This window comes from Euphorbia lathyris, chromosome 1 (assembly GCF_963576675.1).
Source record: "Euphorbia lathyris chromosome 1, ddEupLath1.1, whole genome shotgun sequence".
Classification (NCBI taxonomy): domain Eukaryota; kingdom Viridiplantae; phylum Streptophyta; class Magnoliopsida; order Malpighiales; family Euphorbiaceae; genus Euphorbia; species Euphorbia lathyris.
In genome coordinates this window covers 134,378,361-134,397,085 of record NC_088910.1, presented here as the reverse complement: position 1 = coordinate 134,397,085, position 18,725 = coordinate 134,378,361, and the positions used below count along the sequence as shown (strand labels likewise).

Genomic DNA, 18,725 nt, shown 5'->3' with positions numbered 1-18,725 from the left:
GCCCACCACGAGTTTATGCCTCCCGCGCTCAGGTGGTACGTACCATATTTTATTTGGTGCGGTTATTTTCTAGAGTAACCGTAGTAATATTTTAATTTACCCATTAAATGTTACTTTATATCAAGTTACTTTAGAAAAAGTTTATTAATTTTTGTAGTTTTATTATTAAATTAATAGCACTTTTGTGATTATTTTATTCGGATACATTATGCATATGCAGCGGTGGATCCAGGATTTGAGGGAGGTGGGCAAAACTCTATGTAAAAAAAAATTTCGATAAAATAGCATTAATTGAAAAAAATATACTTTAATACATAATTGCTATTCGATAAAATGTCTTAAAATAAAATAAAAAACTTCTAATACTAAGTAGATCGACGATGACGATGTGGCAATTGACATCTACGATCTGTCATAGCTTGAAAACGATCTGCTGCCTCTACCTAGGGCTGGGCACAGTTCGGTCCAAGTCGGAGATTCATGAATCTCCAGTATTGGATTGAAATTCGGAGATTAATAAAAGGAAATCTCCAGGATTGGATTGAAAGAATAAATCTCCAGAATTGAATTGCCCCAAAATTTCAGCCCAGTCCAGTTCGGGGATTCGGAGATTCGGTTCCGGTCCAATCCAATATAATTTTTCGGTGATTCGGATAAATATCTAATAGTTTAAGTCCTAAAAAATAAATTAAAAATTTAATTTACAAGATAATAAAATATAAAATTTAATTTACATAACTTGAAATAAATGATATTTTTTTAGGAAGTAAACAACATTCATTAAAAGTTACAGTAGACAACAAGGCTAAAAAAAACCACAAAATCAAAGTATTAAAAGTTACGGTAGACAACAAGGCTAAAAAACCCACAAAATCAAAGTTACAAAATAACAAATCCATAAAAACAAACAATCTTTAATTCAAAAAAGACAACACTTCATTAGTAAAATCTCTCTAATCATCATCCCAATTTGTAATTGAATCTTCTTAACACTTGTTTTCCAAAGCAAATGCAGTAAAAGCCAAACATCAACCTAAACATATAAAATTTACCATATTAATGAATCAACAAATGTTAAATTAATTAGATTTCACTTCAATAAAATTAATCAACACACTAGCAAAAAGTAAAAGGAAAAAAATATGCTTATCAAAGTGCATTTGATTCGGTTAAAAAAACCTTAGATATCCAATTGAAATATGGATAAAAGAGATGATGCAATTTCAGGAACAGAACTAATTTCTACAAATTAAATAACATTTATATAGTTAGTATTCATAAACATTTAATTAAAATAAAACTATGAAATATAATTGCTAAGTAAATATTACCTTCTTCAATAGCTTCAAGATCTTCAACTTCTTCTTCATGCTTGAAAGCTTGAGTTGAAGTTTTCAACCAATCTTGACACTCAAAGATAGCTGCATTTCTATAGGTTCAATTCATCAATGTCGGTATCTCAGTCACAAATTGATGTTGTCCTCCATTGGCAGATTAAGCAAAGCTTTTTTAGCTATAAGACCCCATAATACCCGATTGAACAAGAGGTGATGAGATGGAAAAGGTGGGAGTGACTGTCTAGTCAATTTTCCATGGCTGAAAAACCAGGTGAAGAAAATTTTCCTAATTGATTTTCCATGAGAGGAAGCTTCTGTGAATTAATTAAGACCTATATCTAATACCCTAACATATAAAACTTCAAATATAACACAGAACATATAAAACTTCAAATCTACACAATATACACAACATAGAGTTTAGAAATTGAAATATAAAAGTTCAGAGTTTAGAAAACTTACCAGAGTTTAGATCGGTAAAAGGTGGAGGTGGCGGCGTGCGAGGTGGTAGCAGCGATGTACGAGGTGGTAGCGGCGATGGAGTGCAGTGGAGGAGATAGAACCCTAGAAAAAAATCGAAGCAGAGAGAATGGATAAAAGAAGCACGAGATTCTATTTTATAAAATGTTTAAAAATTTTAATATTTAAAACTTCTAATATTTGTTACTTAATTAAATGGTTAACAAGAAGTAGAATTGGTTTAGATGGTTGAGGCGATTAAGAATGTTCCATTTGGTTAGTTGTTTGATTCTCCATGCCTACATTTTAGGTAAATATTTTTTATTTCATTTTATAAACGGGAATTAATCGGGATAATTTTTATGACTATATAATAATGTTATACCTTATTAATAAATTCTAAATTTATATTATTGTAATTAGTTTACCGAACCTTACAAAATATAGAACTATATATTATATAATATTTCTCTTTATATAAAGTTAATGTATGAAATATAAATTTATTATTGCTAAATTTTCGGTTATTTCAGTTCGGTCCAATCCAATCCGGTTATCGGTCCGGTCCTGGATAAATTTCGGTCCAGTTCTTTGACGAAAATTCAACGGTCCAATCCAGTTCGGTTCTCCAAAAAAAGTCAACGGTCCGGTCCAATTCCGGAGTTTTTTCCTCGGATATTCGGTCCGGTCCAGTATCTCCAGGATCCGCGCCCAGCCCTACCTCTACCTATACTGCTTCTTTTAAGGGTTAAGGTGCAAAAATACCACTAACGTTTTGGGTCAGGAGCAATTTTACCCCTAACGTCTAAAATAGTGCAATTTTACCCCTAATGTTTGCAGCCAAGAGCAATTTTACTCCTAACGTTGATAAATTGGATCAATTTCAGACACTATTATAACATACAGTCATTTTTTTTCTTTATTTTGCACCAATTGCATATCAATTTGTTCTAAAAAAAGGATATAATGTTTTTTTGTAATTTAATAATAAAATTGGAGATTGATATTTACAAAATTGGGTGAATTTTTTGAATTTTTTTGTCTAATTAGTACAAAAGACATTATATTTTTAATATTTTTTTCACATCTCAACATATGTTTGTGATTTGTTACTAATAAAATAACGCATGTGTGAAGTGTATATGACAAGATTCATGACCGATAATACATTTTGATGAATTATTTCTCAAATTGACCCAATTTATCAACGTTAGAGGTAAAGTTGCTCTTGGCTTCCAACATTAGAGATAAAATTGCACCATTTTAGATGTTAATGGGTAAAATTACTCCTGACCCAAAACGTTAAGGATATTTTTGCATCTTAACCCTTCTTTTTATATCAAAAACCGATGAGACAAAATATTTAGTTTTTAAGTTAGCATAGCTAAAGTAAATACAAATTTCAAGGTTTTTAGTTATGCTAACTTAAAAACTAAATATTATGGTTATGGACTTTCTCTTTATTAATAGAATGATACATTTTAACATTGATTGATTAATATGATAGCTCAAATAACAGGTAATCCTTTACTAAAAAAAAATTGATAGAAATGATATTATAAACAATTTTAATTTTTGATTTTTTTTTTTTTGGTTTCGAAGCAGGGATGTAAATGGGCGAGGATTATCCGTCCTCATTGATGACCTGTCCCGATGGGAATAAGAAATGCCCGATAAGGATCCCATGGAACCAAGATAAGGATAATTTTGTTTCACGTAACGAGGATGGAGCGTGGAAGGAGAAAGGTATCTCCATCCCGTTAATCTTCGATGAAGATTTTCAATTATTCTCCGTGATAACTGATTTTTGTGGATGATTGAAGTACATTTTAATTAGTTGATTGATTGTTTTCAATTTTTAGTTTTTTTGTGCTTTGAAAAATTTAAGAATGATTGTTAATACTTGGTATTGTTAGCCACTATTTCTTAAATATTTTTGTTTTTACCCATTTTTTAACATAAACGGTGATTCCCCGCAGAGAATGTGGAATTGGGAATGTGGATAACGTTTTTGGAACATCTGTAAACGATTAATAAGGATCTCTATGGGAACAGGGATGAGGATAGGTTTGTCCCCGTTTAGCTCGTAGGGACGAAGATGGGGAATCCCTGACTAGTTGGGGACTGGGATGGAAAATGCATTATCCGTCCCGCCCCACCCCGTTTACATCCCTATTTTGAGGTCACTTAAGTGTTATTTGTTTATGAGAGAGAAAATAATTATTTAAAGAGAATTATCCAAAATTTGCGATTTGAAAAATTAAAAACGATGATTCCATGGGAAAAATAGAAAATGGTGGTTCAGCAACTTGATTCTATTCAATCTTGCATTGCTCGCCAAGCAATGTTGGTGTATTTTGCAGGATCCTAGTTCCCTTGTTTCGCGGGTGCTTAAGGCAAGGTATTTTTGCTTTTCTAGTTTTGTTACTGCTAATCTTGGGCACAACCCTTCTTTTATCTAGCGAAGTATTCTAGTAGGTCGGGATCTTCTATTGAAGGGAGTAATTCGCAAGGTGGGTTTTGGAATTGAGATTCACATTTTGGATGATCCCTGGTTACTAGATGCAGCTAACCCGTATATTACACCCCATATCCCTCAATTTTTACCTACAGGCATTGTTAGCGATCTGCTTGACAGTAGAAAAACTTGGTATCCTCATATTCTAGACTCGGTTGTTTAACAATAGGGGTCGACGATTGATATATTCCATACCTAAAAAATACTGTGGTGGAAATGATTCATGGTTATGTCTTAGAAACAAGTCAAGTTCCTATTTAGTTAAAAGTCGGTACTTTCTAGCTCTGAATTCATCAAATCCAATTCTACCTCCAACTCCTTCCCTATGGAATTCCATTTGGCATATTAAGGCTCCCCCTAAAATCTGAAATTACATTTGGCATGCAATCTTGCATTGTCTCCTTACGCTTTCCAATTTATCTACACAAATGAACTCATTTTACATAATATTTGCCCAATCTATCAACAGGTGTGGGAAGATAAAACTCATAATTTTATTATCTCTTGTGGATTTGCACAATAGGTGTGGCGACTTTTCTTCGGGGATGACCGAATGACATAGGTTCGAAACTGTTCAAGCTGATTTATCATGATTCTCTCTCAATCTCAGACGAGCATAATTTCGGATATTGCGATCATCATTTGGGGATTGTGGAAGCATCGTAATGGAGTGGTTTGAGATAAAAAAAATCATTCACCGGTGGCTGCTATTGTCGCTTCGTCTCTCCAGGAACAACGCCAGTGGAGTATGGATGAGTCTCAATGTTTGAAGTATGTAAATCAGCAAGTTCGTCCAGTACTATCGAAATAGAGGAAACCTTTTTCTGGTCTTCTTATCTGCAATGTGGATGCAGATGTATTTGCCGATGGTGGACACAGCTCTTTTGGCTTTCTTGTTCGTGACCAATTCAGATATTGTAGTTATGCCAACTATAGTTCTTTCTATGAACTCTTTGACCCAGAGTTATATGAAGCTCTAGCATTTAAAGAAGCCATTAGTTGGATTAAATCCTCAAATAGCAGTGGAATTGAGATTCATTTTGATTATTTTTCAGTGATACAAGCGGTCAACAACCTATTTCGACTTATTCTTACCTCTCGAGGTCATTCATGTATTGTATTATTTTACTTAGAGATATAGGAAATTGTTCTATCTCATTTATTAAACGTTCAGTGAATGTGGCAACTCATTACATAGAACGAGCGGTCACCTATAAGTTTTTGCGTGGTGTGTGGGATTGTCCACCATCGTTTCTTAGCGATATTCTTTCTTTTGATTTGATTTAATAAAGTTTGTTATTTAAAAAAAAGTTCTAAACAACTTTAAGTATTTTTTTTTCATTTTGAGATCATCATATGAAAGATCATGAATCAAAACTAGATAGAGAGAAAAGAAAAAAGATCAATATTCATCTTATCTTTGTGTACAAGAAAGTGTAATATTTATACACAAGTTGAAATGAAAAGAAGTAAAGAAGAGAGTAACAGAAAACTGAATTTTATTATGAATTCAGTTACATGGTTAGGATAAATTCTTGATGAAGTGTGAAATGAATGGCTGAGATTTGATTGAGTATAATGTATATTTTTACACCCCTCCTCAAATTGAAACTTGTTTTTGCTGATGTTGTGTCTGTTAATCCTATTTTGGACAAAGCAGACATCATATACTCAAAGTTGAGTGACTTAGTGAGAAGATCAGCTAGTTTTTGCGAGGTGTTGATGTAAGGTGTTTGTATAAAACCAGAGGTTATATTGCTTGCGGTAAGGTGACAGTCAATGTAAGTATGCTTGGCAAAATAATGTGATATAAGATTTTGAGCCAAATCAATTACAAACTGTCACAATATAGAGTAATAGGTAGATGAACTATAATGCCAAAGTCTATTAATATGTATTGTATTTATTGCAATTCACAACCGTATAAGTCATGCTTCTGTATTCAGACTCAACTGACTATTTCTTACTTCTTTATTTTCTATAACACGAGAGAAGATCCTAGAAAAACAAAGTAACTTGTCAAAGATCTTCTTGTAGTTCTACACTTCCTCCAATCTACATTTCAATATGGAGCAACACAACTTTGAGCTCTCATGTAACCCGTTTATCCTTTTGGTTTCAATAAAAGGGGTTACGTTTGAATATTACATCGTCACTTAACGTTTTTAAGGACGACGCTTAGTGTATCCCTTCTGGTGTATGCTTTACTTTATTGTTTACTAGCCTTTTATCATGTTTTTAGGCCGATAGGGGTCAAAAATCCCTATATTTTAGTACAGTTTTAGGGATTATTTTATATCTTTTATTATCCTTTTATTTACCTTAATAGCAATTTGTCCTTGTTTTGTCAATTTTAGATTTTGAATTACTTTTTTAGCATTTTATTAAATATTCCTAACTTTTGTCAAATATTTTGTCACTTTTAATGAATTAATCTATATATGTTATTCTGAGCTTTATCTGTACCTAACATTAAGAAATTAACCTATAAAAAATAAATCAAATTTGACTTGGTAATTAAAAAGGATTTTTGGTAGGATAATTAATTAATTTTGGGTGAATTATCTAAATAATATTTTATGAGATTTTGTACAGATTTTTAGAGATAAATGTGGAGATTTTTATAGATCAGAATCATGATGCTTTTTCTTACCAGATTCATTGGACCCAGCCTTTCTGAACAGATTCATTGAACCTACTCAAGAGTTCAAATTCAAATAAAAATCCTACAGAATATTTTGGCAGATTTTTAGAGATTATCTTTGGGCTTTTTGTATTTAAATAATTGGATTTTCCATCTCTAGAAATAAATTAGTTTTTATGATATAATGTTTGGAGAGTTAGTTTTTCATTAGAATAGTTTTTCATTAATTAGTGTTTTATTAGAATAGCTTTTTTATTATTTAGTCTTTCATTAGAAATAGGTTTTAGTCTTTCATTAAAATAGCTTTTAGTTTTTCATTATAAATAGTTCAATTTGTTAGGAATAATCAGTTTAGTAGTTAGACAGTTTGTAGAGTTAATCAGTTTGTGATTAGTTTTCAGAGAGAATTTTTGTAATCAGTTTTTCATCAATCAATTTTTAGTTTTTAGTTTTACTTTTTAGAATATCTTTAGTTTTGTAAAGAAACCCTAGCTTCCACCCTTGAAGAATCCTCATCCTTCCTCCGTCTGTCATTGAAGAACACCAACCTCTATGCTCTAGAGGATTATTCAAGGCTTCCATCCTTCAAGTCCTAGGAAGACGTCTGCATTGGTCGACAGGTTTCCTGAAAAGGATTTTTTTTCTCTCTTACATTCTGTTTGCCTCTGATCCATTCTATAAATTCTAGGCTAATTGTATCATCGTGACAATACTTTCTTCATCTTTAATATTAATCTAAGTTTTGTTTTATTCAATTGATTGTTATCATTATTCTGAGTCTTACGCTTTGCTTTTCTAGGTTAACTCATTCATAAATCCAAATATTATCTTGGCACATATTGCGAGCTGAATCTGACTATAAGTTAGAGCCTATAAGATTGACAACTTTATAAAAGATTAAGACCAAATTTCTGAACCTTGGAGCTAGTTTCGGCTTTACAAGGGAATCACGCGCTAGGAACCATAAAAGGATAAGTATGGTTAATCGCCTTAGGCACAAGTGACTCGGTTAGGATTAACAATTGAATGTTAAAATAGGATTGGGATTGATATTATTGTATCACCTCATATCACTCCAGGTTAATTTACCTTTCTAAAGATCAATTAGGAGTATATTTAACTTAATTAGGAGTAGCTTTAATCTAATTAGGAGTAGTTTAACTTACAAACCATCAATCTCAAACCCCCTATAGCCTAGATAACATTAGAAGCCTAGTAGTTTGGTACTTGCGGTATAAATCCTGTAGATTCGATACCTGGACTTATCCAGATTATTACTTGATAACGACGAGGTACACTTATCCTTTAGCGAGTCTGTAGGGTGACCGCTCTGCGGGCGCATCATAGGCTAATAAACTTATATCACAGTCGCCACCTGAGATTAATGTCTGGGAACATATATTTAGATAACATACAAGCTCACACTATGTCATCTCTTTAGAGTTGGGTTCGTGAATTAAACATGTAAAGGGTTTGATTAATAAACACGTATACTTGTCTTTTGTTAAAATATCCTTTATAATCTAATTCATTTTCGGTTTATATCAATTTATTACGTGAAAGCAATAAATAAATATGGAAAATAAATTACATTTCAAAAAATGACACAAATAGCCCTATACAACCAATCTAGCCCTAAATAAAACTATTAAACCTTAAAACAAATAAACGTTAGTTGCAGGACATTGGAACCCGTCTTTCAGATTTAACTACGATGCTAAACTCGATCAATTATGACTCATTCAAATCCTATTTTCTAACACAATAGCATAGCAATTAAATCCACGACCTAGTTTATCAATTCTAATCGGTTTAATCTTTTCATGATACTGAAAATACCCCTTGTAACTCTAAATTGATTTTATTTCACATGATTAAACATAAAACAACTAATAATATGTGCTAAAACGTAAATTTACCGAAAACAGAAATCTATCTACTCAATTGGATAAAATAAGTGAAAATAGAATTCTGGAATTTTGTGTCTGTAGCCGATCCACTACGTGTGTAGCCGATCAGCTACGGGGTATGGCTGATCGGTCATAGGAGTCGATGCTTTCGAAGATGTTAGGTTGCTATGATACGTTGTTGATATATGTAATATATACAGTAAGTTTTGCCATTATTTTATTTTATTTATCAAATCAATAATGCATTTTCTTTTAATTTCCAACATTCACTTTTAAAACTCTACTTGAATTTTATGTATCACATAATTGCCTTAAAACGCGAGGATCGTCTGAGGTAACCATATCCTTTTGTTTCGGCTATATTGCTTGAATTTTGAGTCAGCATGTGTAAAATATATAACATAATATCCTTATAAATAGTGGTAATATTTTTTTTTCCAAAACATTAATCGAACGTGGAGGGTGACGGAAGTTGAAATCACATTTTTTTCTTTATTTGTTTGTTTTTTATTTTTATCGTTTTTCACCATTTTTCATGTTCCCCATCAGTTCATTTATTATAATCCATAAACTTTAGTTGAAAATAAAAAATATGAATAAATATAACAATATATATTTTAAGTAAGTTATAAGAAAATATTTTCCTAAGATATAAACAAACAGTATACAAATTTTTTGGTGTTGTCAAACAACGGAAAATATATTTTTTTCTCAACAATCAATTTTTCTTTTTTTTTCGGCAAACAAACCGAGCCCTGATAACGTCTCAAACGATGTTAATTTTTGATGCAGTCGAAGATCAAACAATTCGATTTTGGGAGAAATATGATCTAATAGAAAATCAATAAATTCTTTCAAATTGTGAAGCGTCGTTTTTTTGCGATTTTGGACCCTATTTTGCATGGAAATTGACAAGGAGCAAAACCTATGACTTTTCGGATTTTTTAACTAAATTCGGCCTCTAAAACCCTAATTCTGCAATTTTATTTTTAGGCGTTTTTTAAGTTGTCGTTGTTTATTTCGGATTCTGTTGCCAATTAGGATTCTTGTTTCGTTTTCTATTTTGGATTTTTGTTGCCTTTAGGATTCTTTTTAGCTATTTAAAACTTGCTCTTATTGTATCGAAGCAGAATATTATTAATCAATTTGTGAGTTTCGAATAACGAATAACCAAAGCTTTCGAAAATTTTGAGGGTTTCTATTACAGAATTCATGCGTCGAATGAACTATCAGTTACGAAATATATATCTTTTTTACGACGAAAAATATCATATCTTTAACTTAGCAAATACACAAAATCACATAATAAACTATAAATTTTGAGATTAATTGAATTATAATTTGACAAACTAAACAAACCTAAAATGGCAAAAGATTAAAAAAAAATTATATCCATCAAATCAAAATCATGTAGATTTGATATATTAAAAATTATGGTACAAACAAAAAGTACAAAAACAATTAATTAAAAACGGATTCAACAACAACAAAAATTAATTTTAATTTTCAAGTTTCTTAAATCTAATAGGCATCTTTGAAACTGTTTCTTTAAGTTCATCATATCTATGGCGATGATAATCAATCTGAACACAAAGTTGTCGAATCGCTTCCCTTTTTTCTTCTCCTACACTTGATAATACTTCATCTCTTTCTCTCAATTTCATCTCTAGATCTTCAATCTTCCTCTCCATCATTTGAATCGCAGAATTTTCCTCAAAATTATTGAAGATTTCTAGGTTTTCTTTCAGGTTTTTGATCTCATTGTTCTTCCCAGTAATCCACTTCCTTGCAATTTGAATTTCATCAGAGATTCCAGAGATTCTGTTTAAGAATCTCCCGTGTTCTTCATCTACTTTTTTTATCATTAGATCTAATTCTGGTATCATGATGTTTCCTGATTCTGTTAACATTTCTCGGACCTTTTTCGCCTCGGATTCGAACACTGCGTTTTTTCCATTGAGTTCTTTGTTTTCCTGCTCTAGATTCTCCACGACCTTTTTGTAACTCTCTTTGCTTTCGGATTGGACCTGTTCAGCCACTCGAATTCGCTGCGCTAAGAGACGCATCTGGTTTTCGACTTTCATTTGGAATTTCTCTGCAAGTTCGATGATCTTTCTCTCCAGAGTGTGTTGATTCAACAATCTTGAAAATGTTCGTGGCGATTCGGCTACTCGGAGCTTTTGGATGTCTAAGGAATGCGTTTTGAAGAGTTTCAGGTCTTCTTTTTCCTTCTGGGTTTTGTTTTGTTCTTCTGTATCTAATTCGGTTAGATTCTGTGCTGAATTCGTCTTCCATTTTCGCCTTTCTCTCTGTGCTGAATCGAGTTCTTGTTGAAGATTGTTAACTTGTTCTTTTAGGGCTAAAATCCGGGTCGAGGCTTCGTGTTCTTCCTCTTCAGATTTGCTTTCCAATTCCTGAAGTTTAGCTTTCAGAATTTTATTTTCCTCTTCAGATTTGCTTTCTATTTCCTGAACTTTAGCATTCAGAATGTTGTTTTCCTCTTCAGATTTGATTTCTAATTCCTGAACTTTCGCCTTCAGAATTTCATTTTCCTCTTCAGATTTGCTTTCTAATTCCTGAACTTTAGCCTTCAGAATTGTGTTCTCCTCTTCAGATTTGTATTCTAATTCCTGAACTTTCGCCTTCAGAATGTCATTTTCCTGACAGAGCTTTCCGGATTCCTGTTCTTTCCCGCGTATCGTCTCCTCGAGTTCATGCTTCTGATCATGTAGAGAATTCACTTCTAATTTCAGATCCTCTATTTGAACAAGAAATCCCTCTTTCTCTTTAAGCAAACTGTTTCCGAAATTAGTCCTTTTCGCTATCTCTTCCTGCATACTTTTTGACTCGTCTTTCAACGCCTTTACGAGCGCGGATTCTTTGTTATTCAACATTCCGATCCTGGAACTGAATTGCTTCTCACTTTCTGCCATTTTTATTGTCAAATCAGAAACCTGATTTCCTTTCTCTTCTACCATTACCTGGAGCTCCGAAATTCGACTGCTCAGCTGTAAATTCGCTTCGTTAAGCTGTTTCACTTCGGTTTCTTTCTCGCCAACCCGAACCTCAAGATCGTCTTTCTGCTTGCGAACCGATTCCAAGTCCATTCTGACAACTGTTAATTGTCCTTCTAACTCCTTTATCTGACCTGAAGCTTCATTTCCCTCCGGAACCTTGACAAGCGTTGAATGTTCGCGATTTCGTTTGCTTTTATGTTCCTTTCGAGGAGTTTTCATGCCTCGAGGAGTCTGAAATTCACGAGGAGTCTGAAATTCACCATCCTGAACTTTTTCAGTATCGGAATCATCCCCATTTTCTACCTCGTCAGACGAGTAGTATTCGGAATCAGAGCTTGGAATCGAGGAAGAATTCTCCTTCTCCGATCTCTTAGAACGATGTTTTTTCCCGACTTCTCCCCTGAGATGATCATATTGTGCATAGAGTTTGGTGTATTCGTTTTGTAATTCCTGAATTAATCCGACGATTTCGGTTTTTTTCCTGGAATCATCGGGCATTTTGCCTTTCTTGTCTTGCCCATTGTTCTTCAGGAGTTTCAAAATCCTTGCCACTTTATCTTCAATTTCTGCAATTTATATAAGAATTTCTCAATATTAGCATTTTTCTGCATGAATGACATGATGCTTCAGACGTATAATATAATTTCTCTAGAAGAAGATAGATCGAAATTAATCTTTATTATAAAATAATTTATCCGCTTATCATTTTCTAGGCGTATAATATAATTTCTCTAGAAGGAGATAGACAAATCGAGATAGACTACGAAATTTTTTATAGTACGTTGAACATACTACGTTATCTATGCATTTATATCAATAATTTGAATCAATAAAATATTAACACTATATAATTTTTAAAAAAAAAAATTATATAATTAATTAATTTTAATTATTTATTTAAATAAAATTCTAGATTCTAATATATAAATCTTAAATTATAAACTCTAAATTATAGAATACACGACGGGACATTAAATTATTAACCCGCGCGCGCATAAATAACACGGATATTATTTAAAAAGAAAGAAAAAAAAAATACATACTGCCATTAAATGCCCAATATTTTGCAGACTTGAAAATTTTGAGCAAAAGATAAGGTCCATTCGTCTCACAAAAATAAGCTTGCTTTCTTTTATTCAAATCTCCCTTCTGATGACTTATAATCCGCTTCTCTTTTTCATTTCTTAGTATTTTATTTTTCCCTATATATTATTCAATAAAACTATTATTACTAAATTGAAATTAAAATAATATACGAATTTATATAATAATGAATAAAATTTTATGTGAATACATAGATAGTAATTAATTTTATACTTTGTTCATCCAATTTTTTAAGTTTATAATTTAACGGGTTGAGACCCAAACCTAACTGTTAAGAAATTATTGTCTTTTTCATCCAGGTTTTTGAGCTTTTTTCCGTCTTTTAGTTGGAAGATAAGCTCATTTTTTGTTTTTTTTTAAATAAATTTTTTTTCATTAATCTAAGGTGGTGGATTCGATAGTTTTTTTATTTATAGTTCTTTTTCTCTCTTTATGAGTGGTTGTGGTATGTCTTCTTATATGGATGATTGTTCGTCCTTATATGAGTGTTATCATGTTTTCCATAATAGAAAAACAAAAGAATTTTGTCTACCATCTATAGATCTAACTCATTGAAACATCACGAAGTCATTCCTGAAAAAACAAAACCTATGAAGTCGATTTTGGGTGAAATGTGTTTCTCGTCATTGTGCCAAAAACAGTTTCAAGTACACTGTCTATCATCGCTCTATCACGGTCTATGATATTTAGGGAAGTACGAGGGGTGGAGAATGCATTTTCTATCCCCGCGTCTAGTCGGGGACTCCCCGTCCCCGTGAGTTAGACGGGGACAGATTTGTCCCCATCCCTATCCCCATGAGGATCCTCATTCCCCATTTACAAATGTTCCAAAAACCTTATTTCCATTCACTGTTTCCTGTGGAGAATCACTGTTTATGTTTTTTGTTTCCTGTGGAGAATCACTGTTTATGTTTTTTAAAAAAATCAGTAAAACCTACAAATCTTAAGTAGTAGCTAATAGTACCAAACATTAACAATCATTTTCAAATTTTCCAAACCACAAAAAAACTAAAAATCGAAAACAACCAATCACCTAAATAAATATACTTATATCATCCAAACAAATCAATTATCACGGCCGAATAATTGGAAATCCGTCGGGGGATCTCCGCTGGGCGGTGATATCTTTCCCTATCCACGTTACAGTGGAAAAAATTATCCCTATCCCATCCCATAAGGATTCTTATCGAGATTCTTCGTTCCTGTCGGTGGGGAATCCCCATCCATTTACATTCCTAATGAGAATGAAGATGCAAGTTCAAATCAGAGAACTTCTCTAATGTATTCTGTATTATAATTTTTTAATTATTTATGTTGAGATGTACTATTTTTTCTATAAAATATTTAAAAAATTTATAATTTAACTATTTTTATATGAAAAATAAAATAAACTATTTAATAACAGTAATTATAATAATTAAGGAATAAAAAAGAACCTGATTTATTCTCCTTCAACTGTGCAATGTCTTCAATAATAGTAGTATCATGATTATCAATGGGCTCCATTATTTGGTCTCAGTGATGCATATATCAAATTGGGAAATCACAATCAACCTCTGGATTATAATATTTCTTAATTTGATATATTTTTCATTAATTAGCCCTTATTAATTGGAGACCTGAAAAATCAAATAAAACTATATTTAGTACACATTAATAACAAAAAAAAAAATGTTTGTATTAAAATATAAAGTTCAGATGTATTTGTGTGCATAATCCAATGATTATAAATTATATTTTGATATGTGGTGAAGCTCTTAGCCTAGTGGTTGAGAGCTTACCTATGACCAGGGAGGTTATGAGTTCGAATCACATTTGGGTCTGATAAGAGTTTTTCTTTCTTCTTTCTTCTTTAATTTAAGCACATTGCGCGCAAATTTATAAAAAAATAAATAAATTATATTTTGGTGTATTGCAATTAATTTATTAATCAATTATTAGCTTTATGTATGTTTATGATAATATGACTTAATATTTATTAATAAGCCTATATCTAACGATGAATGAGCAAATTCACTTGCTCATTAAAGTGCATGTGAAAATTCCTGGTTTATGATAATATGACCCACAAAAATTAAGTCATTGGTGTTTGTTTTTAATTTTCGGAACTGTTTTGTCTTTTAAAAGTAAATAGAAGATAAAAAAAAGTGTTTGGTAAAAATTGGAAACATCTACTTTTTACAGAAAAATCAACTAATATCTGTTACCTATCAGTAACAACAAACAATAAATAGCTAACCGTAACAGCAATGAAAAGAAAATATTACTAATAAAATATATATATATATATATATATATATATATATATATATATATATAGCTGGATTCAACTTGTTCAACACAATGAAAATTAAGTAATTAATTAAACATATTTCTTCTTCCATTTTTAGGTACTCTTTGACTTGAAACTGCAAATCTTTTAAAACATGAAACTGCAAATCTGATGCAATTTTTTAACAGCATGAAAGTGACAAAGCAATATAAGGTTAATTAAATACAAAAAAAAAAAAAAAATCTATTTTAAAATCTGTCTTAAAATATTTTAAAATTTCACATAAAATTATTAAAAAAAAAAATATTTTCACCCTCGGTTCAATTCATTTCTATTAAGATTATACCTTAATTTTACTATTTTTTTATAATTTTTGTTGATATTTATTTAGAAGGTAAAAGCAAAAAAATAAAATATTGCGGTTTCGCGAATTTGCATGGTAGTTTAAAAGTTTATGAACATTGATTTTTACTTTGTGGATTTTGCAATTAAAGAATATGTGAGTCAATTTTTCAATCAAACAACACTTGTTGTTTAGTTAATTTGCAAAGTGATGCCTTCTATTTTGAGTAATTTGCATAGCCAGTGTTTTCCAATTGCTCCAAATCGCTCATTTTTAGGATAAATAGTCCCAACGACAAATTTTGAAAGACTGACTAAATTTGTAAACTGCAAAAAGAACATATCACTGTTTGCAAACAGGAACCTGTACTTTATGAATTTTGCAGTTAAAGGATCTGTGAATCAATTTTCGGGCTAAACAAAACTTGTGGTTCAGTTAATTTACAAAATTACACCTTAAATTTTGAATAATTTGCAAAGCCAGTCTTTTTAATTGCTTCAAATTGCTCCACTTTGGAGTAAATAGTCACGATAATAATTTTTGAAGGAATGATTGAGTTTGTAAACTGTAAAAAACGCTAACCCTTATTTACAAACTTTTAAATCACGTGGATTGTTTTCACAAATCGGTCAAACCACAATATTTATTTTTGTATTTTTTCTATTTAAAAGATGTTGTTTATCATGTTTATCTTTTCTCTGTTTAGGTGTTCGTTTATTTGCATTTTATACGTGAAAAATAGCTTTTAAAAAAACAGATAATCTCTGTTTCTTAGGAAATCGTAAACAACAAAACGTAACAACAAACAACAGTTAAACCAAACAGACCGTAAAATCAAGGTGAGTTTACATTGGAATGAACAATTGGATTATATTCCACCATAATTCTTCAATAATTTGAAGAACAATTTTAACTCTTATTTTTAAATTATTTCATAGAAATGCCAGAGAATTCATAATTAATGAGAGAAAATAATAATAAAAAATGAAAGAAAAATGAAGAAAATACCTGGGAAAATAATGTAATTTGGTACTGATAACCTTGAATCCCAAATGAAAATGGGAGATTTCCTTTTCTTTTCTTTCTTTCAGAGAAAAAAAGGAAATGTGATTGGAAAAGGAAATCTGTGTATATATAATTTTTTTATTTTTTGAAATAAAGTTATTTCTAAATCTATGCTTTTGTCTCAGCCAGGAGATGGAAATTTTGGCGCTTTTTTAGATATAATACCCATTATTTTTCATGATAATTACGATTATCTCCCACTAAATTAGGATGCAATTTCTCGTTGTAATAACGACACAAATTTAAAATAGCGTGATATATTATTTATTATGTAATGACATGTGGTGTTTTGTCTTCTCTTTAACTTTTTTTTTTTTTTTTTTTTAAGCAAATGAGATTGAGTTGATGACAACAATTGTCCGAATTAGGACTGTAATCGAGCCGAGTTTTGATCTGTTCAAGCTCGGTTTGTTATAAAATTAATGAATTCGATCTGAGTCGAGCTTGCTATAAAATTAACGAGTTCGAGTCCGAATCGAGCTTTGGCTTGCTCAACGAGTTCGACCCGAGCTTCGAGCTTGTTTCGAGCCCAAAATCCTCTCTGGACTTGGTTCATTAAGAAAATTATCTAAGAATGAATTGTTTGTGAGTAAATCGTTAATTATATTTGTGAAGTTTACTCGCAAATAACTCTTTAATTGTGTACATAAACAAGCTCACAAGCAAAGTTCGTGAATAAATAAACAAGATGCTTACAAATAGTTCGTCTATTACTCATTTATTATGTTTGTGAACGAACTCATCTAATAGCAAATGAAATAATATTAAGTTTTGATATTTGTGAACTAACAAAAAACTACATAGTTTTCTACAAAACTAAAATTTGTTCATAAATATTCTAATCGAGCCTGCTCGCGAGCTTCCGAGCCGAGTTTTGTCCTGCTCAAGCTCGGCTCATTTACAAACCGAATCAGTAAATCGTGCTCACGAGCGGCTCAAATACAAGTTGAACTGAGTCGAGTCGAGCTTTTATCGAGCCGACCACCGAACCGCTCATGAGCAGCTCGGCTCATTTACAGCCCTAGTCCGAATAAATTACAGACTCAAGAAAAATAGGAATAAAAAAAAGTAATAAACGAGTTAGTATTCAAAAGAGTCCTCCTAGATAAAGTATGAGTAGCTATATTCGCCAAGCTTTGACTAAAAGCCACCCTAAGATCGGTTCAGGTAATGATAACTTGTTACCTGAACTTTGATTACGTGTCTAAACTGTTGGATTAATCTAACATCGTAATGAATCTATAAAATAGGACGGAGGTCAAACGGGGCCGAAGTCCGACAAACCCACTCTGATACGTAAGTTAGTTTTATGATTAGATCAGATTGAAGAGTAAGAGCTAGTTTAGAGATAGTAGTTAATGTACGAAACCTTGTGTTTATACTTGTTTATTTATAGTGTTTGATTAGGTTAAGATTGTCACCTCATTAGGAATTGTTATGAGTTTAGGATTCATATTCCCTTAAGGAGTCGGAATACTGAAAGGAATCATTTATCTCGTAGGATTCTGGAAGTTTCTCTTGTGATTGGATCCAATACCATGCGTGTTGGCTACGAGCTTTGATTGGATGCGGCTAGGCCTTTTGTAATTGGGCTTGGGATGTCATCCTAATTATGGATCTTGCTTTAGTCATTACGCGACCTTTTATCCCAAACGAGGGTGATCATGACGTCATCCGCGTGATGTCATTTTGCATGATATCAGATGTCCCCCACCCTTTTTGAGATTTACATTCTTCCATGATATATTCCATAATAATTATTTCATAAGAGGACCATTTCATTATTTGGTTCTTCTAAACCATCACTTTTTGAAGCCATCATGAGGTTGCCTATTTTCAGTTTTTGATGTGATGATGTGTCCAACTGGGAATGGGTCTAAGATCCTCTATTTTTTGGGGCACATTTATGAAGACACTTGTTTTAATGCTGAGAGACCTTCCACTTACCCTCACATCTTTTTGATTTCTCCCTTCCCGTTATCTTCTTCTTTTTGGTTCACTGCTTTTTTCATACCCTTTTTTTCTGCACATTTTTCCCCTTAGAGAGCTTTCAAGC

General features: G+C 31.8%; 1 protein-coding gene across 1 annotated transcript; it reads right to left on the bottom strand.

The window, feature by feature from the left end:
• Positions 1-10,367: 10,367 nt before the first annotated feature.
• On the bottom strand, positions 10,368-16,684 carry LOC136219510 (COP1-interactive protein 1). The gene is made up of 3 exons (XM_066006934.1): positions 16,613-16,684; positions 14,426-14,608; positions 10,368-12,451 (listed from the first exon to the last, which is right to left on the bottom strand). Exons 2-3 carry the CDS (start codon positions 14,493-14,495, stop codon positions 10,368-10,370), a joined length of 2,154 nt encoding a protein of 717 aa, XP_065863006.1. The 5' UTR covers positions 14,496-14,608; positions 16,613-16,684.
• Between the last annotated feature and the right edge of the window lie 2,041 nt (positions 16,685-18,725).

What these genes read in the sequence shown, in the direction of transcription:
- LOC136219510 (XM_066006934.1), bottom strand. Translation starts at nt 14,495, where the DNA reads ATGGAGCCCATTGATAATCATGATACTACTATTATTGAAGACATTGCA. An exon ending in GTTGAAGGAGAATAAATCAG is followed by an intron (nt 12,452 to 14,425) that starts GTTCTTTTTTAT and finishes TATAAATTGCAG; the next exon opens with AAATTGAAGATAAAGTGGCA.